The sequence below is a fragment of the Salmo salar genome, chromosome ssa20 (genome assembly GCF_905237065.1).
Source record: "Salmo salar chromosome ssa20, Ssal_v3.1, whole genome shotgun sequence".
Taxonomy (NCBI): domain Eukaryota; kingdom Metazoa; phylum Chordata; class Actinopteri; order Salmoniformes; family Salmonidae; genus Salmo; species Salmo salar.
The window spans coordinates 7189436-7213015 of NC_059461.1; the positions used below are offsets into that span (position 1 = coordinate 7189436).

The 23580-nt window shown below is 43.7% G+C and overlaps 2 protein-coding genes across 6 annotated transcripts; both read left to right on the top strand.

Annotated features, from left to right (window-relative positions):
* Nucleotides 1-9606: 9606 nt before the first annotated feature.
* On the top strand, nucleotides 9607-11937 carry LOC106580180 (transmembrane emp24 domain-containing protein 7). Of its 5 annotated transcripts, none has more exons than XM_014160950.2 (4): nucleotides 9607-9807; nucleotides 10139-10347; nucleotides 10446-10691; nucleotides 10949-11937. In XM_014160950.2, exons 2-4 carry the CDS (start codon nucleotides 10180-10182, stop codon nucleotides 11183-11185), a joined length of 651 nt encoding a protein of 216 aa, XP_014016425.1. In that variant the 5' UTR covers nucleotides 9607-9807; nucleotides 10139-10179; the 3' UTR covers nucleotides 11186-11937. The 5 variants fall into 5 exon arrangements, with proteins under 5 accessions (XP_014016425.1, XP_014016428.1, XP_014016429.1 ...); XM_014160953.2 differs by having other exon boundaries at nucleotides 9635-9807; nucleotides 10175-10347; XM_014160954.2 differs by having other exon boundaries at nucleotides 9636-9807; nucleotides 10180-10347.
* Nucleotides 11938-14905: 2968 nt separating this feature from the next.
* LOC106580179 (protein fem-1 homolog C) lies at nucleotides 14906-20391 on the top strand. The gene is made up of 2 exons (XM_014160949.2): nucleotides 14906-16836; nucleotides 17475-20391. The coding sequence occupies exons 1-2, from the start codon at nucleotides 16293-16295 to the stop codon at nucleotides 18776-18778; spliced, it is 1848 nt and encodes a 615-aa protein (XP_014016424.1). The 5' UTR covers nucleotides 14906-16292; the 3' UTR covers nucleotides 18779-20391.
* Nucleotides 20392-23580: the final 3189 nt, after the last annotated feature.

Here is a 23580-nt window from a genome sequence, read left to right on the forward strand (position 1 = left end):
TCTATCCAAATCTAATTATATGCATATTCTAGTTTCTGGGCAGGAGTAGTAACCAGATTAACCTCTTACATCTAGACGTTCCGCTAGCGGAACACCTGCTCCAATATCCAATGATAGGCATGGCGCGAATTACAAATTCCTCAAAAATACAAAAACTTCAATTTTTCAAACATATGACTATTTCACAGGATTTTAAAGACAAGACTCTCCTTTATCTAACCACACTGTCCGATTTCAAAAAGGCTTTACAGCGAAAGCAAAACATTAGATTATGTCAGCAGAGTACCAAGCCAGAAATTTTTTTTTATTTATTTTTTATTTCACCTTTATTTAACCAGGTAGGCAAGTTGAGAACAAGTTCTCATTTACAATTGCGACCTGGCCAAGATAAAGCAAAGCAGTTCGACAACATACAAAAACACAGAGTTACACATGGAGTAAAACAACATACAATCAATGATGCAGTAGAAAAAAAAAAATAAGACTATATACAATGTGAGCAAATGATGTGAGATAAGGGAGGTAAAGGCAAAAAAATGCCATGGTGGCAAAGTAAATAAAGTATAGCAAGAAAAACACTGGAATGGTAGATTTGTAGTTTGAAGAAAGTTCAAAGATAAAATATAAATAATATGGTGCAAAGGAGCAAAATAAATAAAATAAATAAATACAGTAGGGGAAGAGGTAGTAGTTTGGGCTAAATTATAGATGGGCTATGTACAGGTGCAGTGATCTGTGAGCTGCTCTGACAGCTGGTGCTTAAAGCTAGTGAGGGAGATAAGTGTTTCCAGTTTCAGAGATTTTTGTAGTTCGTTCCAGTCATTGGCAGCAGAGAACTGGAAGGAGAGACGACCAAAGGAGGAGTTGGCTTTAGGGGTGACCAGAGAGATATACCTGCTGGAGCGCGTGCTACAGGTGGGTGCTGCTATGGTGACCAGTGAGCGGAGATAAGGGGGGACTTTACCTAGCAGAGTCTTGTAGATGACCTGGAGCCAATGTGTTTGGCGACGATTATGAAGCGAAGGCCAGCCAACGAGAGCGTACAGGTCGCAGTGGTGGGTAGTATATGGGGCTTTGGTGACAAAACGGATGGCACTGTGATAGACTGCATCCAGCTTGTTGAGTAGGGTATTGGAAGCTATTTTGTAAATGACATCGCCGAAGTCGAGGATTGGTAGGATGGTCAGTTTTACGAGGGTATGTTTGGCAGCATGAGTGAAGGATGCTTTGTTGCGAAATAGGAAGCCAATTCGAGATTTCACTTTGGATTGGAGATGATTGATGTGAGTCTGGAAGGAGAGTTTACAGTCTAACCAGACACCTAGGTATTTGTAGTTGTCCACAAATTCTAAGTTAGAACCGTCCAGAGAAGTGATGCTGGACAGGCGGGCAGGTGCAGGCAGCGATCGGTTGAAGAGCATGCATTTAGTTTTACTTGTGTTTAGGAGCAGTTGGAGACCACGGAAGGAGAGTTGAATGGCATTGAAGCTCGTCTGGAGGGTTGTTAACACAGTGTCCAAAGAAGGGCCAGAAGTGTACAGAATGGTGTCGTCTGCGTAGAGGTGGATCAGAGATTCACCAGCAGCAAGAGCGACATCATTTATGTATACAGAGAAAAGAGTTGGCCCAAGAATTGAACCCTGTGGTACCCCCATAGAGACTGCCAGAGGTCCAGACAGTAGGCCCTCCGATTTGACACACTGAACTATGTCAGAGAAGTAGTTGGTGAACCAGGCGACGCAATCGTTTGAGAAACCAAGGCTACTGAGTCTGCCGATGAGGATGTGGTGATTAACAGAGTCAAAAGCTTTGGCCAGGTCAATGAATACGGCAGCACAGTATTGTTTCTTATCGATGGCGGTTACGATGTCGTTTAGGACCTTGAGCGTGGCTGAGGTGCACCCATGACCAGCTCTGAAACCAGATTGCATAGCGGAGAGGGTGCGGTGGGATTCGAAATGGTCGGTAATCTGTTTGTTGACTTGGCTTTCGAAGACCTTAGAAAGGCAGGGTAGGATGGATATAGGTCTGTAGCAATTAGGGTCAAGAGTGTCACCTCCTTTGAAGAGGGGGATGACAGCAGCTGCTTTCCAATCTATGGGAATCTCAGACGACACGAAAGAGAGGTTGAACAGGCTAGTAATAGGGGTTGCAATAATTTCAGCAGATAATTTTTGAAAGAAAGGGTCCAGATTGTCAAGCCCAGCTGATTTGTAGGGGTCCAGATTTTGCAGCTCTTTCAGAACATCAGCTGAATGGATTTGGGAGAAGGAGAAATGGGGGAGGCTTGGGCGAGTAGCTGTGGGGGGTGCAGTGCTGTTGAATGCAGTAGGGGTAGTTAGGTGGAAAGCATGGCCAGCCGTAGAAAAATGCATATTGAAATTCTCAATTATAGTGGGCTTATCGGTGGTGACAGAGTTTCCTATCCTCAATGCAGTGGGCAGTTGGGAGGAGGTGTTCTTATTCTCCATGGACTTTACAATGTCCCAGAACTTTTTAGAGTTGGAGTTGCACGAAGCGAATTTCTGTTTGAAAAAGCTAGCCTTGGCGTTTCTAACTGCCTGTGTGTATTGGTTTCTAACTTCCCTAAAAAGTTGCATATCGCGGGGGCAGTTCGATGCTAATGCAGAACGCCACAGGATATTTTTGTGTTGGTTAAGGGCAGTCAGGTCTGGGGAGAACCAAGGGCTATATCTGTTCCTGGTTCTAAATTTCTTGAAAGGGGCATGCTTATTTAAGATGGAGAGGAAGGCATTTTTTAAAAATAACCAGGCATCCTCTACTGACGGGATGAGGTCAATATCCTTCCAGGATACCAGGGCCAGGTCGATTAGAAAGGCTTGCTCGTTGAAATGTTTCAGGGAGCGTTTGACAGTGATGAGTGGAGGTCGTTTGACCGCTGACCCATTACGGGTGCAGGCAATGAGGCAGTGATCGCTGAGATCTTGGTTGAAAACAGCAGAGGTGTATTTAGAGGGCACGTTGGTTAGGATGATATCTATGAGGGTGCCAGTGTTTGCGGCTTTGGGGTTGTACCTGGTGGGTTCATTAATAATTTGTGTGAGATTGAGGGCATCAAGCTTGGATTGTAGGATGGCTGGGGTGTTAAGCATGTCCCAGTTTAGGTCACCTAGTAGCACGAGCACTGAAGATAGATGGGGGCAATCAGTTCACATATGGTGTCCAGAGCACAACTAGGGGCCGAGGGGGGTCTATAGCAGGCGGCAACGGTGAGAGACTTGTTTTTGGAGAGGTGGATTTTTAAAAGTAGAAGTTCAAATTGTTTGGGTACAGACCTGGATAGCAGGACAGAACTCTGCAGGCTATCTCTGCAGTAGATTGCAACACCGCCCCCCTTTGGTCGTTCTATCTTGTCTGAAAACGTTGTAGTTAGGGATGAAGATTTCAGAGTTTTTGGTGGACTTCCTAAGCCAAGATTCAGACACAGCTAGGACATCCGGGTTGGCGGAGTGTGCTAAAGCAGTGAATAAAACAAACTTAGGGAGGAGGCTTCTAATGTTAACATGCATGAAACCAAGGTTATTACGGTTACAGAAGTCATCAAAAGAGAGCGCCTGGGGAGTAGGAGTGGAGCCAGGCACTGCAGGGCCTGGATTCACCTCTACATCCCCAGAGGAGCAGAGAAGAATAAGTATGAGGGTACGGCTAAAAGCTATAAGAATTGGTCGTCTGTGACGTCCAGAATAGAGAGAAAAAGGAGCAGGTTTCTGGGGCGATAAAATAGCTTCAAGGTATAATGTACAGACAAAGGTATGGTGGGATGTGAGTACAGAGGAGGTAAACCTAGGCATTTAGTGATAGTGAGAGAGATATTGTCTCTAGAAACATCATTGAAACCAGAAGATGTCATAGCATGTGTGGGTGGAGGAACTGAGAGGTTGGATAAGGTATAATGAGCAGGGCTAGAGGCTCTACAGTGAAATAAGCCAATAAACACTAACCAGAACAGCAATGGAGAAGGCATATTGACATTAAGGAGAGGCATGCTTAGCCGAGTGATCAAAGGGTCCAGTGAGATTCAGACAGCTAGCCGGGCCATAGGTAGCAAGCTGGTGGAAGATGGGAGGGAGGTCTGTTTTTAGCCAGCTCGTGCGTTTCCGTCTGTGGGTTAGTGGGGTTCCGTGTGGAAGGGGGGACCTGTCCAAGTTGGCAAAATAGTTAGTTATAGTGGCCCAAGAAAAGTGTCCGATAGACCTATTCAGATCGCAGCCGAAAAGACAGCTAACGATTAGCGGGCCGCAGATGGGCGATCAGGTTACGTCGCGACGGAGGGGCCAGTTGGATAACTCCCTCGGGCAGATAACGTCGGTGGTCCAGTCGTGAAGACCCGATGGGGCTCCGGATCGGCAGTAAAACGGGTCAGGATAGGTGAGTTGTAGCCCAGGAGACACTTCAGCTGGCTAGCTCAGGAATAGCCCAGGAGTGGCTGACGGAACTCTTCAGCTGGCTAGCTGGCTAGCTCCGTAATAATGTGTGTTAATTCCGTGATCGACGTTGCCAATAGTCACTCAGGTAGCAGCTAGTTAGCTGCAAGATGCAGGTGTAAATGTCCAGAGCCTGCGGTAGAAATCGGGGAAAGGAGAGACAATAGGTCCGGTATGCTCTGGTCTGAGTCGCGCTGTACAAAAACTGGCGATAGCTTTTCGAGCTAATGGATAGCTGAGGACAGCTAACCGTGGCTAGCTGAACTTCAATGTTAGCCAGTGAAAATGGCTAACCTCTTGCTAGCTTCTGTTGTGGAATTCAGATGAGGTAAATAATACTTTCTTTTTTTTAAATTGGTGAGGCGGGTTGCAGGAGAGTGCTTTGAGGTTGAGTTTTTAGAATTAAAAAAGAATATATATATATATAAAAAGATAAGTGAAGAAAAAAAATATGTAAATATATATATACACGGGACACGACAAGAGGAGGGTAGAGGACGTCTGAACTGCTACGCCATCTTGGACTTGGACTAGATAATAATCATAATCATAATAATAACTAAATAATCAGACACCCATTTTTCAAGCTAGCATATAATGTCACAAAAACCCAGAAGACAGCTAAATGCAGCACTAACCTTTGATGATCTTCATCAGATGACACACCTAGGACATTATGTTATACAATACATGCATGTTTTGTTCAATCAAGTTAATATTTATATCAAAAAACAGCTTTTTACATTAGCATGTGACGTTCAGAACTAGCATACCCCACTTCTGGGGAATTTGCTAACAATTTACTAAATTACTCACGATAACCGTTCACAAAAAGCATAACAATTATTTTAAGAATTATAGATACAGAACTCCTCTATGCACTCGATATGTCCGATTTTAAAATAGCTTTTTGGTGAAAGCACATTTTGCAATATTCTAAGTACATAGCCCAGCCATCACAGGCTAGCTATTTAGACACCCGGCAAGTTTAGCACTCACGAATATCAGATTTACTATTATAAAAGTTTGATTACCTTTTGTTGTCTTTGTCAGAATGCACTCCCAGGACTGCTACTTCAATAACAAATGTTGGTTTGGTCCAAAATAATCCATCGTTATATCCGAATAGCGGCATTTTGTTCGTGCGTTCCAGACACTATCCCAAATGGTAAATCAGGGTCGCGCGCATGGCGCAATTCGTGACAAAAAAAATCTAAATATTCCATTACCGTACTTCGAAGCATGTCAACCGCTGTTTAAAATCCATTTTTATGCCATTTTTCTCGTAAAAAAGCGATAATATTCCGACCGGGAATGTCCATTTAGCTAAACAGAGGAAAGAAAACAAAGCTTTCGGTCGACGCGGGCACGAGCCTGAGTCTCACAGTACTGTAACCAGCCACTACCCAAACGCGCTACTTTTTTTCAGCCAGAGCCTGCAAAGCCACGATTCAGCATTTTGCCACCTTCTGAGAGCCTATGGCAGCCGTAGGAAGTGTCACGGGACAGCTAAGATCCTCACTCTTCAATAAACAGAGACAAGAAGAACGACACCTTGTCAGACAGGCCACTTCCTGCATGAAATCTTCTCAGGTTTTTGCCTGCCATGAGTTCTGTTATACTCACAGACACCATTCAAACAGTTTTAGAAACTTTAGGGTGTTTTCTATCCAAAGCCAATAATTATATGCATATTCTAGTTTCTGGGCAGTAGTAATAACCAGATTAAATCGGGTACGTTTTTTATCCGGCCGTGTAAATACTGCCCCCTAGCCCTAACAGGTTATGGTAGGCTGGCATTGCTTAATTACCAACCTCCTGTACTGTACACACTGCTGTCTTACTAAAATCATGCAAACTAAATGCTGAAAGTAGTAGCCTAGTTATTCATGCATGGAAACAAAAGGACTAACTAGCAGTTTAGCTTAGAATAGACTTAGAATAGGCTTACAATACCGAACCTACTGCAAATGAATGAATGCGAACAGCACGGAACACCAGTACCACGTTGGCCTAGTAAGCAAATGTTTTTATCGGTGACACAATCTATATTTAGGCTAGTTACATTAACAGTAAACAAATACATTAAAGAAAAGGCGAATGACAGCACAGCTGTGTTGCCAAAAAAGTAGGCCTTCTGTGGATCATATTCAACCTACATAATTAATTAAGCAATGCCAGCCTACCATAAGCACGTTTTGAATACGTACAGTTCCATTTATAACCACAAAAACTAATAGGCTTCCAAGAAAACCATAATAGATGGTATCTATTTCTATGATGAAACATACCGACATGTCGCTATACCCAGGGGTGTCATTTGGGTTCTTGCATTGTAATTATTTTGAATTCTGCTTATATCACACTATACCACAATAAACATAAAAGTTCAAATGCTGAGACCATTGACTGCTTTTGACCAAGAAGTGACAGGTTGGCGTGAAATCTCCATTGCACTCTATCAGCACCTACACACTAAAGCAAAGCCGTTTTAAACATAGGCTGGCTTGAGAAGTTATTTGGCCATTCCATACCCTAGGTTTTGAAATGACGCCACTGGCTATAGCACCAAGATTTAGAGGAAAACCAACCAGCTAGATTGTTTCTTACCTTTTCAGAAGAGTTGCAGCCTCCTTGATGCTCTGTGGAACTTCCTGAGTTCCAGATTTCCCTCAAATGCCAATTGGATTGCATTTACATTTAAGTCATTTAGCAGATTAGTTGAGCATGCTTCTTCTGTGCTGACTGAACACGTTTGTCAAAGTGGAAAATGAGTTCTCGCATGTAGCTGTGGACGCCCCAAAAGTCAATACATGTTTCGGTGCCGTAAGCATGGTCGGCATAGCGGAGAGAGGTCCATTTGTCCTCATTGGAGCTGGCGATTTCAGTCTGCACAAACTGGCAAGCAACACTAAACTCAGCTTCCACCAAATCTGTTTGCTTAGATCCAGCACTGGTTTCACCTTTTTCACATCTAGAAAGTCATGGCTCTCTGGGTCAAGGGGCACACAGGGCCCCCACCAATTGACTGTTGTGTTCTGACAATTCACCAATGACAGCATCAAACGTGCTGAAGAACAGTCTTTTACACAGTCTCTTCTCCTCTGTCCTGCTGGCCTACTGTACTGTCCACCACGTATTGCTGGAGATTTTACTTAGATAACGTTGTAGTTTGCTTGGAGTTGGTGGTGCCACTGCACTGTGCCTCAGCTTCTCAATGCACTCCAACACAATGCGGACCACTTTGACTCCAGTGTAAAGATCGGTTGCTTTTGCCTGGAGTCATTTGTTTGGAGGATCGAGAAGACTGAGGATTCTTTGCACCATGGTGGCTGTAAACAAAGTTGGGGTCCGTCACCGCCTTCAGCAGCCCTGTAGCCTCGAGTGACTCTACTTCTGTGTTGTACGAACGCGTGCATTCGATGTCAGAGAGGAACTTTACAATGCTGTCACAACTTTTAACAACCACTGACACAGTAGCCAGGTGTCCCCTTCTCCTTAGACTTTGTTTGGGTACTTTGGCAAAGCCAATTTCTGATACCCATCGTGGCAGCTTAGCTGGTTCGTGCTAGCTAAATGGGTGAAGGCTAATAACACCAACGCGTTTGATAACTGAGCTACGCTAACTAAACTCTATAGTGATGGGGTGTCAGGCAGAGTTGAGTGAAGCAGCTTCAACTGTAAACTTGACCCTGCCCTTATAAATAACGATATAATATTACAGGCAGAGGCGTATCACATTATTCACTTAGCCTACCAAAGATGAGAAGAGTTTTTTCCCACATTTATGGAAACCCAACAGAGTCATACCTTCTAAGGCACTGCATCTCACTTCTTGAAGTGTCCCTACAGACCCTGGTTCGATCCCAGGCTGTATTACAACCGGCCGTGATCGGAAGTCCCATAGGACGGCGCACAATTGGCCCAGCGTCGCCGGGGTAGGCTGTCATTGTAAAATAAATATTTGTTCTTAACTGACTTGCCTAGTTAAAATAAAAATACCTAACTGCCACTGGGGCTTTCCATAGCCCTCCTACTATACTGTACTGTCCACCATTGTGCTGATGCAGCGCAGCAGAGATAAAAATTTCACACCAACCTGTCACTCAATCATTTGAACTTTTTTGCTATTTATATATAGGGACATGAAACTAAAACTGAGGGGGCACAAGTTTCAAATGAAGGGCTAAGCCCCCTTTTGCCCCCTCGTGGAGCTGGGACTGAGGTGAACATGCTCTCTAACTTGAGGTGTGTGGCTGAGCCCTGGAGTGTGTCCAAGCACCCTGATTGTTTGGATGAACAGAGTTGTGAAGGGTGATTGACAGGGCCAGTCCTGTTAACAGGGACGGCTTTTTTTTTTTACAACCAACAAATGTTGGCCAGAGCTACAGATGGCTATATCTGTCTGCTAGTACAGGACTGGTAAAGGGCCAGTCCACTACTTTGGTGAATATTTTTTTTATACTGATTTTTCAGGGGGTGCTGCAGCACCATCAAAACCCCTACTTCCTGTTGCTATGAATGTGTGGTCAACGTATGTGTTTAGTAGCTGAGGTATGTAGCTGTAAATAGATTGGAAGAATAATCTGACCCTGGTATCAGTTGTTAGTCAAATTCCCTTTGGGCCTTATGTAGGCCTATGGTAAGTGACACCACAAGGGATCACATGGTTTATTCAAATGATAGTGTGGTGGGGGTTACAAAAATCTGACAAACATTGACAAATTTAACAGTAACAAGACTGGAGACCAGAGACAAAAATCTAAATTTCCTCCTGGTTAATATCATCTCTGTGGGAGGGTCATTGCTAGAAGTGCTACAGCTTTTGTCAAATTAACGTCAGATTTGACTTTTCATAGCAGGTTAGAACTTCCCCAGCAGGTTAGGATAATTATGTTAAGGTTAGGTTAGCTAAAGCGCAAAAACAAATGGACGTTAATTTGACAAAAGCTTCTAGCCATGACCCTGGCTGCGTTCCGTAATTGTTCACGTTCTGGAACGTTTTATTAAACAGAAACGGTGCTGTAACGAACGAGCAGTTGCAAAACGGGGAGGGATTGGGCAACGCTGTCAGTGTGGCAACTGCCCTTTAAATGTCACTCATTGCTTCAAGCCACACCCAGCAAAGTACGTCAAATCCTGTTCAAGAACGTATTGCGGAAACGTGTCGTACAGTACAAACCGTTTCACAAGGTAGAAAACGTTCAAGCGAACTGAACACACCTCCTGTTATAGCGCTTCCTCTGATAATTCTGACCAATGGTAGAAGAACGGAGGCGGGCCCATTTCATGTTAGCCAATGGGGTGATTCGTTGATGCTACGTCTCATAGCAGCTACTTTCATCCGGATGAGGGATTTAAAGTGAGTAGCTTGAATTAACCACAATATTGAACTAAAATAGCATGCTATTCAACGATGACTTAAAATGTGTGTACAATAAATTATTGTAATTGTTCATTGTAAACCTAGTTAATCTTGCCAACTCAAATTCTAATAAAAACAGATTGCAAGTGAATCGGCCGTGTCAGCTAGCTAGCTAAATTAGCGTATCAAGCTAGTCAATTGTGAATTCCGCGTTTGGTTTGTAGACCATTCCATTTCAGTCATATGTTGTTAGTTCACATGTCAATGTATACGTTTTTCCTATTTAGGTATTTGTTTGATGTTATCTAGAAATAGTATTGGTTTGCAGGTTCACAGCAATATCAGATTACCACTCTTCCACCAGCGAAGATGTACAGCTATCATGGTACCATCAGAGTGTTGGTGCAGGTTCTTTGGGCCCACCTGCTCTGTGGATGGACGTTTGGCTCCGAGCTTACGTTTGAGCTTCCAGATAACGCAAAACAGTGTTTCTATGAAGATATTACCATTGGCACCAAGTGTACACTTGAGTTCCAGGTAAGTTGATTGAGGCCCTCACATTATGACATGGAGTTATGGGAATAACTACAGCTAAATTGCTAGGCTGTATTTAAAACAAAATATTTTCTCTCCAGGTTGTCACTGGCGGGCATTACGATGTTGACTGTCATCTAGAGGATGCAGATGGTACTGTTCTTTACAAAGAAATGAAGAAGCAGTATGACAGCTTTACATTCACAGCTGCCAAGAACGGAACACATAAGTTCTGCTTCAGCAATGAGTTTTCCACCTTCACGCATAAGACCGTCTACTTCGATTTCCAAGTTGGAGAGGATCCCCCACTTTTCCCCAATGAGAACAGGGTCACTGCTTTAACCCAGGTAGGTCTGTTGTTGATGACTATTGCTGAGAGGTGTTTTTCTGTGCAATATTCAATATGGCAGTTCAATCAAAACAATCTGTTAATTCTCTACAACAGAATAAAATGCTATTGGATTTCAGTTTGCCCCATTTGGCAAAAACATAATGGAAAGAACTGTGTGCATAGGCATAGATTTCTGGTTATTTGCAGTGCTTGCATGTCAAACCATACAGGGATCTTGTATGCCTTTTTTAAGCCTGAAAATACCTGTTTCAGATGGAGTCTGCCTGCGTGTCCATTCATGAGGCCCTGAAATCGGTCATTGACTATCAGACACATTTCCGTCTGCGGGAGGGTCAGGGACGCAGCCGAGCCGAGGACCTCAACACAAGAGTGGCTTTCTGGTCCATTGGGGAGGCCTTCATTTTGCTGGTAGTCAGCATCAGCCAGGTGATCTTGCTGAGAAGCTTCTTTTCTGACAGGAAGACCACCACCACGCGTGTTGGATCCTAACATCCCACAGCATCTCATCCCGGTCACCTCCACAAGGGACTTCAGATCCAACGCCACCAACAACAGTTCATGGCAGAATGTTTTTTATAGATGCCATTCATAAAATTAGAATTTAAGGTACGTTCAGGCTTTGAAGTTACTTTTAAACACCCACTGGATTATCTAAATAAAATCTAGCAAATAATGTTGGAAATGCAACAACGTATTTATCATGTGGGTGCATATTGTTATTGTTTTTTACAACACTGTTTACCAGAATAATGTGAACAAACTGGTAGCCTGTCTTGCAGTTCTAATTTGACACCTACTTGATACATTAAGTCGTAGTTGCAGAATTTAATTTGAGCACAGTTCTCACTTCCTTAGTAATGACAATTCAAACGTGGTTGTTAGATTCAAGTTGTGATATCAAAAGTACTCTGTCTGTTGTAAACAATTGGTTTGCTTTTAATGTGAGTCCACTTAACAGGCTTGTGGCAAGCAGAGGTCGTGTTTTGGGTGGATAGACCTTGACTAGGAGTTTAACCATCTCTTTATTGTAACTGGTGCTTTGTTGTTGGTTTATATGGTTAAAACATGAATATGAAGCTGGTGTAAGCACAATTATTTAATTTATTTCATATTAGGCATGTGTGTGGTCATATTTTGTTTGCATACTGTTCATGATTGTTTCTGCACAGTCATCAGCTTGTTGGCAGTCCAAGGAATTGTTTCCTTATTTGCATAGCTTAATAAACATTCTGGTAAACCCATTGTCAGACCTTCAATATTCAATAAATTAATAAACTGAGCCACATAAATAGATAGCATTTACAGGTAACTGCCAATATAAAGGAAACAACATAAAGTGTCTTAATAGAGCATTGGGCCAGCACAAGCTAGAACAGCTTTAATGCACCTTGGCACAGATTTTACAAGTGTCTGGAACCTTATTGGAGGGATGCGACACCATTCTTCCATGAGAAATTCCATCATTTAGTGTTTTGTTGATGGTGGGAATGCTTCCTCAGATGCCGCTCTAGAATCTCCCACAAGTGTTCAATTGGGTGACAGACGGCTATGGCACGTGGTTTTCATTCTCATCAAACCGTTCAGTACCCTGTGGATGGGTGCATTGTGGGACAAAATAATGGCCTGCCCAGCATTTTTTTAAGATGACCCTAAGCATGATGGGATGTTAATTGCTTAATTAACTCAAGAACCACACCAGTGTGGAAGTGCCTGCTTTCAATATACTTTGTATCCCTCATTTGCTCAAGTGTTTCCATTATTTTGACAATTACCTCTATATTGTGATGCAGAATATTATATATCAGTATCATCAGGAATAGCTGACACATTAAAATCCACTCACTGCTCAGGTTGCTAATGATCAACAAGTATTTCATTTTGTTATTTACAAAGGACGCAGCTTGTGGGCCATGTACACTTGTGAACATCAAAGGTGCGGTTGTATACAACACCGAGAAATGTGTCAAGAAAAATATGTAATGAAACAGTTTATGATTACATTGTCAAGTGATGTTTTCAAGAACTGCATAAAGCATTAAACTTTTTTCTGAAATTAATCTTGATTCTATATACACTTGGTGCTTGTTGATCAAATAATTGATCATATTGTTCACTCTGTACATTGTTCACTCAACCTCCAGGTGGTTAGTAGCCAACAAAATATACTGCTCAAAAAAATAAAGGGAACACTTCAACACATCCTAGATCTGAATGAAAGAAATAATCTTATTAAATACTTTTTTCTTTACATAGTTGAATGTGCTGACAACAAAATCACACAAAAATAATCAATGGAAATCCAATTTATCAACCCATGGAGGTCTGGAGTTGCAGTCACAAAAAATGAAAGTGGAAAACCACACTACAGGCTGATCCAACTTTGATGTAATGTCCTTAAAACAAGTCAAAATGAGGCTCAGTAGTGTGTGTGGCCTCCACGTGCCTGTATGACCTCCCTACAACGCCTGGGCATGCTCCTGATGAGGTGGCGGATGGTCTCCTGAGGGATCTCCTCCCAGACCTGGACTAAAGCATCCGCCAACTCCTGGACAGTCTGTGGTGCAACGTGGCGTTGGTGGATGGAGCGAGACATGATGTCCCAGATGTGCTCAATTGGATTCAGGTCTGGGGAACGGGCGGGCCAGTCCATAGCATCAATGCCTTCCTCTTGCAGGAACTGCTGACACACTCCAGCCACATGAGGTCTAGCATTGTCTTGCATTAGGAGGAACCCAGGGCCAACCGCACCAGCATATGGTCTCACAAGGGGTCTGAGGATCTCATCTCGGTACCTAATGGCAGTCAGGCTACCTCTGGCGAGCACATGGAGGGCTGTGCGGCCCCCCAAAGAAATGCCACCCCACACCATGACTGACCCACCGCCAAACCGGTCATGCTGGAGGATGTTGCAGGCAGCAGAACGTTCTCCACGGCGTCTCCAGACTCTGTCACATGTGCTCAGTGTGAACCTGCTTTCATCTGTGAAGAGCACAGGGCTCCAGTGGCGAATTTGCCAATCTTGGTGTTCTCTGGCAAATGCCAAACGTCCTGCACGGTGTTGGGCTGTAAGCACAACCCCCACCTGTGGACGTCGGGCCTTCATACCACCCTCATGGAGTCTGTTTCTGACCGTTTGAGCAGACCCATGCACATTTGTGGCCTGCTGGAGGTCATTTTGCAGGGCTCTGGCAGTGCTCCTCCTGCTCCTCCTTGCACAAAGGCGGAGGTAGCGGTCCTGCTGCTGGGTTGTTGCCCTCCTACGGCCTCCTCCACGTCTCCTGATGTACTGGCCTGTCTCCTGGTAGCGCCTCCATGCTCTGGACACTACGCTGACAGACACAGCAAACCTTCTTGCCACCGCTCGCATTGATGTGCCATCCTGGATGAGCTGCACTACCTGAGCCACTTGTGTGGGTTGTAGACTCCATCTCATGCTACCACTAGAGTGAAAGCACCGCCAGCATTCAAAAGTGACCAAAACATCAGCCAGGAAGCATAGGAACTGAGAAGTGGTCTATGGTCACCACCTGCAGAACCACTCCTTTATTGGGGGTGTCTTGCTAATTGTCTATAATTTCCACCTGTTGTCTATTCCATTTGCACAACAGCATGTGAAATTTATTGTCAATCAGTGTTGCTTCCTAAGTGGACAGTTTGATTTCACAGAAGTGTGATTGACTTGGAGTTACATTGTGTTGTTTAAGTGTTCCCTTTATTTTTTTGAGCAGTGTATATGCAATGCAATCGCCATCTGCCTGTAAAGACTCGCAAATATGTTATTATTCGTTTAATACAGTTTTATGCGCAGATGCCAAATTTATTCACAACAAACCAAAAAATATATATAATAACATCTTGCTCAACCTCCTAAAATGATGGGAGTCGGGTATTTGCCTTTAACTGCTATTGCGCACGCGAATACAAGCGCATAAGCGAATATCAGCTCTGTGATTGGACGGTTTCCTTTTCAATAAATAGGAAATAAATAAAAAACGCATTGTTTTCGAATTGACAGCAGTGTACTCTGGGTAATGAGGGGACTCGATTCATCTGTCCGGGAAGGCGTGTTGTGCACTGGATGACAGTTGTTTACGTTTGGAACCGGGCTGCCTCCGGGCGTGAGCCACAGGCGCCCCGTTCAAAGCCAAACGACGAGGTCTGCTCAAAACAAAGGTGACGTAACCAAGCACTTGGAGTAATGAGTACGATTCTGAGTTTTCACATACAAAAGTGATTTATTTTGATAAAAACGTTTAATATACCTTCACAATGAAAAGTAGCTTGAAAATGCAAACATAATGTAATGGAGCAGGTCTCGAACCCCCGACCTTCTAGCCCGAAGTCCAGCGTGCTATCGACTGTGCCGCAAAATGCATGCTCCCGCGGCAGGGTCGATATCCGCGCTTATAAACCAAGGGTCGTTACAATATTTTATGGGAAATATATGCATGTTTCGGAACGATGCACTACGCTGCCTAATTGTTGACAACATGACCGAGCGGCGCTGATTGCTTTTCGATTTGAAATAGTGCTCCTCCCTCTCCGTTTTTGCCCGTTCATATCACGTGTCCCACACCCCAGCATAATCGAATCGCCCCCATTGAGTCGGGATGATCTAACCAGTGTGGCCGCCCCCCGCCAATAACAATATAGAAAAATATCCATACTAGCTTTTTCTTGTGTTATTTCCTCTGGTATAGATTTAACGGGAGGGCAAAATTTACAACACTACAAGCTAATCACCGAAGAAAAAAGAACGCATCTCGACTTCCGCTGTTGGACAATGTTGGCTAGCTAGCGTAACTGTACATTAAATACCAAGCGGGGCGGATGTTCTCTGACCTCACCCTATTTCTTGATATTTAAACTGGATAAAACATCTAGATATACGTCGATTTACACACGGTTCTGTCGGAAAATGACATGCAGAATTAAGGCTAATCCAAAAAAAATACAGTTTGAAACTGAAAAGGACGTCGGGCAGCGTAGACTGTACACGCCTAGCTGGGGCGTATTCATTACGCCGATTCTTTTGCAAAACGTTTCTCAGACGGATGCAAACGGGACGAAACAGGGAGGGATCTATCTGCATTTGTCCAATAGAAACTCGTTGTAGTTGCAAAACGTTAAGTTTTGCTAATGATTACACTCATGGGATGTATTCATTACGCAAACTGTTTACCGTTTAACAACGAAACAGGGCGGGACCTACCTGAATGTGCCCAGTAAACTATCGTTTTCCGTCGGGAGTTATCGGGTTCGCGACAGATTTTGCGTTATGATTACACCCATGGTATTTGGTTGAACAGTGCCGTAGCTAGCTACCCACGCAATTTTATTAAGTTAGCTATATTTCCGTCGCTAACAAACTTTCAATTGAGAAGAGGGGAAAGCAGAACATGTCAATGTTAACAAATACCTTTTTCAATCGCTAGCTGGCGGATTTCTGCCTCCCATTTGGCTAATTTAGCAATACGTAGTTAGCTAGTCACATAGTATCGAGTGCCACAAACAAAGGCTTCTGCTCAACACCTGCCACATACTTTTATCAAGACGCTCGTGTCTTAATCAACTGTCCGTGAACAAAGCTGCATAAATGGATTTACAAACGGCGGTGTTCAATGCAGCCAGAGATGGCAAGCTACGGTTGCTTCAGAAACTTTTGGAGAACAAAACTGGCCTAGAGGTTACCAAATTAATGGCAGAGAAAACAAACGGTGCGACCTCTTTGCTTATGGCTGCAAGATACGGACACCTGGATTTAGTGGAATATCTTTTGGAGTGTTGCTGCGCACCCGTTGAGGTTGGGGGGTCAGTGAATTTTGATGGAGAGACTATCGAAGGTGCCCCCCCTCTATGGGCTGCCTCAGCAGCAGGACACCTGAAAGTAGTGCAATCTTTACTTGGCCACGGTGCCTCTGTGAACAGTACAACACTCACCAATTCCACCCCCCTGAGAGCAGCCTGCTTCGATGGGCATCTGGACATTGTAAAATACCTGGTAGAGCACAAGGCAGACCTGGAAGTAGCAAACAGACATGGTCACACATGCCTCATGATCTCGTGTTACAAAGGACACAAGGAAATTGCCCAGTATCTATTGGAAAAAGACGCTGATGTTAACAGGAAAAGTATTAAAGGTGAGGTCACACATTCAAACGTTTATTTTCCTGTATTATATATCCCTGGGCCTACCTGAGCAATGAGATAAGGCCTAGTACCTGGCAGGTGCATTGCTCTGTTATTATGTCATGACAGATCAAAACCAAAATGATGAAACATTCAGTAATTTGCTGTTAAATGCAGATCAATTTGCCAAACCTGTATATGTTTTTCAGACAGTCTTGAGGTAAATCCTCCATTTGGACATCTAATCAGGTCAACTAACAAGCTGGAGTAATTTTGTGTTTAAACCAATTAGGGGATGTGATACCACCCAGGCCTGTTCTAAATGTAAGCCTTGCAATAGCCCACTCACAAGATCTGTCCCAATCCATGAGAATTTTACCCCCTTGACAGGTGCTTAGATTGGCACATTGCTTACATCACCCTGGTCTACTCCTAGAGGGAAAGGGTTACAGGCAAGCATGTGGGAAGACATTTGCTTACCAAGTTATTTGACAAACATATTTAGTCATGAAATGTAGCAAATGTAACCTTTTTGTCTCTTCACTTAAACATCTACTTTCAATGAATTTGAATATTTATTTATTGCTAGAATGTCTGCAGAAATGGTTTCCAGTTTGCAAAACATGTATTAGTATTTCTTTCTTCACAGGTAACACAGCATTACATGACTGTGCTGAATCTGGCAGCTTGGAGATAATGAAGACGCTGCTAAAATATGGAGCCACCATGGAGAGGGATGGTTATGGAATGACCCCACTGCTGTCTGCTAGTGTGACTGGCCACACTAACATTGTTGACTATCTGACACAACACCAGCAAACAAACCACATGGAGAGGATAAACGCCCTCGAACTGCTTGGTGCTACTTTTGTGGACAAAAAGCGGGATCTTCTTGGGGCATTAAAGTACTGGAAGAGAGCCATGGATCTGAGATACAGTGACAGCAAACATGTTCTTAACAAAGCAGAGCCAAAGCAGTTGATCATGGCCTATGACTATGCCAGGGAAGTAAGTAATGGGGAGGAGCTAGACACCCTGATCTCAGACCCAGATGAGATGAGGATGCAGGCCCTGCTCATTAGAGAGCGCATCCTAGGTCCCTCCCACCCTGACACCTCTTACTACATCCGCTACAGGGGAGCTGTATACGCTGACTCTGGGAATTTTGAGCGCTGCATTAACCTTTGGAAGTATGCCCTTGACATGCAGCAGAGCAACTTGGACCCCCTCAGCCCCATGACAGCCAGCAGCCTGCTGTCCTTCGCTGAGCTCTTCTCCTTCATGCTCCAGGACCGTGCTAAAGGCCTTCTGGGCACCTCGGTCTCCTTCAACGACCTCATGGGCATCCTCAGTAAGAGTGTGCTGGAGATTGAACGTGCGGTGAAACAAACTCAGCCTGACCCGGCTCAGCTCAGCAAGGCCCTCTCCATTATCCTGCATCTCATCTGCCTGCTGGAGAAGGTTCCCTGTACCGTGGAGCAGGACCACTTCAAGAAGGAGACCATCTACAGGTTCCTCAAGCTGCAGCCCTGCGGGAAGAATGGCTACAGCCCGCTCCACCTGGCCGTGGACAGGAACACCACCTGCGTGGGCCGCTATCCTGTCTGTAAGTTCCCCTCTTTCCAGGTCACCTCTATCCTACTGGAGTGTGGGGCGGACGTCAACTGCCGCGACGAGGACAACAACAGCCCCCTGCATGTGGCCGCCTCCAACAATCACCCGGACATCATGAACCTGCTGATCGCCTGCGGCACGCACTTTGACAGCACCAACTCCCTGAAGCAGACGGCCTGCGACCTGCTGGACGAGAAGGAGATGGCCAAGAACCTGATCCAGCCCATCAACCACACCACCCTGCAGTGTCTGGCTGCACGGGCTATCATCAAGCACAGCCTCTGCTACAGAGGCAACATCCCAGAGAAGTTGGAGGCCTTTGTGCTTCTCCACAGATAATGACTATTAAAGATGTGTGTGCCACCATTCTCCTCGCCCCATGTGCTCTCTTTTTGATTGTATTGAAGTCCATGATGAACATTGTGTGAACTTTCCTTTTCCCCCCTTCGAAGACAGAATTAAAAAGCAACTGCCCCTAAAAAGCAACTTCTTGTTTTGAAAACAGCCTATGTGGCATCGATATGAGTCAAACATTTATTTTAGTGTCAAAGTTGACTACAAAGTGTAAATAGGATAATTTTGGTCATAGTCTGTCTCGTCCCAAAACTGAGATTTGCGCGATGATAGGAAAAAATGGTATGTCACGGAATGAGGAGTACCCTAACATTTTTTGGGTTGGGTTTATTTCAATCCTTCCCACAGCCCACAGCACCCATCTAATCATCAATTTGAAGCAGAGCTGCACGCAACCATAGTAATTCCCATGGCCAATTTGGTTTGATATTAGATATTTCTATGGGGCTAGTTAGGGACCATCAACCATCAACAAATGACCCAATGTACATGGCTGAAAAAATAGGCCAAATCAGGAAGTGCAGCCCCCCTTTATAGCTCTGTGGCAAACAGATGGGGATTTTTTTAAATATGCGCATGCACAATAGTTTTAGCTTACTAATGTCTACATTTTCCATGCTATTTATTAAGATATCATTGAGAGATTTCTCCATGCCCCCATCTCTTTGTTTCTTTCTATCTATGCAAAGATGGTGGAATGCTGGGACTTTTTTCCATTACTATGTTGCCAAGACTCTTAACTTTAATCATACATTCTTTATGCTCTCATTCAGTGGTTATGTTGTCATGGTTTTGTATCGGCGTAGTTGAGTGTAATGGAATCAACTCATTTCTCTATCAAAACCATGAAGCTTTATGAAGTGGTAATGTTTGCAAATACCATAAGTGCTTTATTCCTCCTATGCACAGGCTATGATATGCCACTGTTCTGTGTTAGCATTATATGTGGTGACTGCCTGTTCCTTTGTTGCCATCATTTGTTACACTAAGCAAAGAGGGATGTGACAATTGCTGAATGCTGTTCAATTGGTAGTGTTGCGTGGTTTCATGTGTTAACTGTAAAAGGTAATTGTGTGTAGGTTTTGAGTAGGAGTGTATGCAACCCTTCATGTTATTGATCTTTGAACCTGAATTTGTTCTATGGTGAGCTGAGCACAAAAACAATAGACATCGGTTCGTTGGATACTAGTATGGCCGTGCATGTAGTTTGAGTTTACAGGAAATTCATTGACATCTGAGCTTTGTACGGCATATCAATTATCGTATAAACTCTTCAGAGCTCTGACTAACCCAAACGTGGAACCTTTATATTTGTCCAATTGTATTCTAATTGCAAAGAGGGGAGGCCTTGTACAGTGGGGCTGAGCTTTGTGAAATAACCTTGCACATTAGCTTCATTTGTGTGGTTTAAAGGGCTTTTCATATTTTTAGAAATACATTTCGCTAAGGACCGAACCATACAAAAGTACAGTTCCACCAGGGAACTTGCTTTAATTCTGCACTTTATTACAACAGACTTTAAGACTTCATATAACAAAGTGACATATCAAGTTAATATTTTAACAACCGATTTGACAATAAACCCATATTGCACTTGTCCTCATTGCCCCAGTGTTATGATTCAGCCCCAGATAGCTATGCAACAGGATGAAACTTTTGTAGTGACTTCCCTACAGACACAAAAAAAAAAAATCCCAGCAGTTAAAAATGTTGCACAGTTACTTTTCTGTTCTTTTGATGAGTCATGGTGAGTAATGTATGTAGCAAGTAGGGTGATACTCTATGACCACAGTAGGCCTGTGTAGCTGGCCATGGTTGGTTATATTATTGGTTTTCTCACTGTTCCACTTGTCTATCTTATTTGTGTAAAACATGGGTTAAGTGTCAACTTGGGGTTCTTTGTCATATGTTTGATCTCTTCAACATTTCTCAACTCTGCTGAACAGTAGCCTAACTCTTCTCTGGAATGTTCTCAAGTGCTAATTTAAAACTGAAACAAGGTTGTTTTCTACATTGGTTGATTGCACATGTTTATACTTGCAGTAGCTGTAGTCTGTCAAGTATGGAAGTAAATCAAATTGTATTTGTCACATGCGCTGAATACAACTGTTGTAGACCTTACAGTGAAATGCTTACTTACAAGCCCTTAACACTTATTTTTCTTAAGGGCATTGTTGGTTAAGTAAAAAATAAGTTACAAATAATTAAAGAGCAGCAGTAAAATAACAATAGCGAGGCTATATACAGGGTACCAGTACAGAGTCAATGTGCGGGGTCACTGGTTAGTTGAGGTAATATGTACAGAACCGTTCAAAGGTTATGGGTCACTTCGAAATGTCCTCGTTTTTTAAAGAAAAGCCCTAAAAATTGTCCACTAAAATAACATCAAATTGATCAGAAATACAGTGTAGACATTGTTAATGTTGAAAATGACTATTGTAGCTGGAAACGGCAAATTTTTTATGGAATATCTACAGAGAATATGGTACAGAGGCCCATTATCAGCAACCATCACTCCTGTGTTCCAATGGCACATTGTGTTAGCTAATCCAAGTTTATCATTTTAAAAGGCTAATTGATCATTAGAAAAACCTTTTGCAATTATCTTAGCACAGCTGAAAACTGCTGTCCTTATTAAATAAGCAATAAAACTGGCCTTATTTAGACTAGTTGAGTATCTGGAGCACTAGCATTTGTGGGTTTGATTACAGGCTCAAAATGGCCAGAAACAAATATATTTCTTCTGAAACTTGTCAGTCTATTCTTGTTCTGAGAAATGAAGGCTATTCCATGCGAGAAATGCCAAGAAACTGAAGATCTCATACAGCTCTGTGTACTACTCCCTTCACAGAACAGCGCAAACTGGCCCTTACCAGAATAGAAAGAGTGGGAGGCCCTGGTGCACAACTGAGCAAGAGGACAAGTACATTAGAGTGTCTAGTTTGAGAAACAGACGTCTCACAAGTCCTCAACTGGCAGCTTCATTAAATAGTACCCGCAAAACACAAGTCTCAAAGTCAACAGTGAAGAGGTGACTCCGGGATGCTGGCCTTTTAATGTACCTGTCCTCTTACTCAGTTGTGCACCGGGGCCTCCCACTCCTCTTTCTATTTTGGTTAGAGCAAGTTTACGCTGTTCTGTGAAGGGAGTAGTACACAGCGTTGTACGAGATCTGGATGGCAGTAAGCTTTGCCCCGGTGATGTACTGGGCCGTACTCACTACCCTCTGTAGCACCTTACGGTTGGAGGCTGAGCAGTTGCCATACCAGGCAGCGATGCAACCAGTCAGGATGCTCTCGATGGTGCAGCTGTATGACTTTTTGAGGATCTGCGGACCCATGCCAAATCTTTTCAGTCTCCTGAGGGGGAATAGGCTTTGTTGAGGGAGAGGTTGTTATCCTGGCACCACACAACCAGGTTTCTGACCACCTCCCTATAGGCTATCTCATCGTTGTCGGTGATCAGGCCTACCCCTATGGTGGAACAAGCTCCCTCACGACGCCAGGACAGCGGAGTCAATCACCACCTTCCGGAGACACCTGAAACCCCACCTCTTTAAGGAATACCTGGGATAGGACAAAGTAATCCTTCTAACCCCCCCCACCCCTAAAATATTTAGATGTACTATTGTAAAGTGGTTGTTCCATTGGATATCATAAGGTGAATGCACCAATTTGTAAGTCCCTCTGGATAAGAGCGTCTGCTAAATGACTAAAATGTAATGTAAATGTGTCATCAGCAAACTTAATGATGGTGTTGTGCTTGGTAATGCAGTTATGGGTGAACGGGAGTACAGGAGGGGACTGAGCACATACCCCTGAAGGGCCCCTGTGTTGAGGATCAGCGTGGCGGATGTGTAGTTACCTACCCTTAGTACCTGGGGGCGGCCCATCAGGAAGTCCAGGATCCAGTTGCAGAGGGAGGTGTTTAGTCCCAGGGTCCTTAGCTTAGTGATGAGCTTCGAGGGAACTATGGTGATGAACGTTGAGCTGTCGTAAATGAATAGCATTCTCACATAGGTGTTCCTTTTGTCCAGGTTGGAAAGGGCAGTGTGGAGTGCAATAGAGATTGCATCATCTGTGGATTTCTTGGGGTGGTATGCAAATTGCAGTGGGTCTAGGGTTTCTGGAATAATGGTGTTGTGAGCCATGACCGGCTTTTCAAAACTCTTCATGGCTACAGACGTGAGAGCTATTGGTCGGTAGTCATTTAGGCAGGTTACCTTAGTGATCTTGGGCACAGGGACTATGGTGGTCTGCTTGAAACATGTTTATTACAGACTCAGTCAGGGACAGGTTGAAAATGTCAGTAAAGACACTGGCCAGTTGGTCAGCGCATGCTCGGAGGCCGCAGGAAACAATTGCATTGTTTCAGTGGATAAATAGTTTTATAGCCATGCAATAGGTCACATTTTTCCATACGGTGGTTGTTTAAAAAACATTAAAAATAAAATGGTATACCTTAAAGGACTATGGAACCTCACATTTTGTAGAACTGTTTTCCTCACTGGTCTACTCAGATTATAGTACCATTCCTAATTTCTGGCCTTTTTGGCTTTTTACTCTCAGCCTACTTCTTAAAATAACCCTGAATAATGCTCCACTGAAAAGGTGTCCTACATAAGGGATCACTCCAGTGTCTCCCTGCAGGTGTTTTAGTCAGCACAATGCCCATAAAACAGGTTAAAGGACGATGGCACACCTTGACTGAGACCAGTGCAAAGTCTTATAGCAGCCAGGTCCACATGCCATGCATAAGCAAATAAAAATCCCTTTACCTCTCGTATG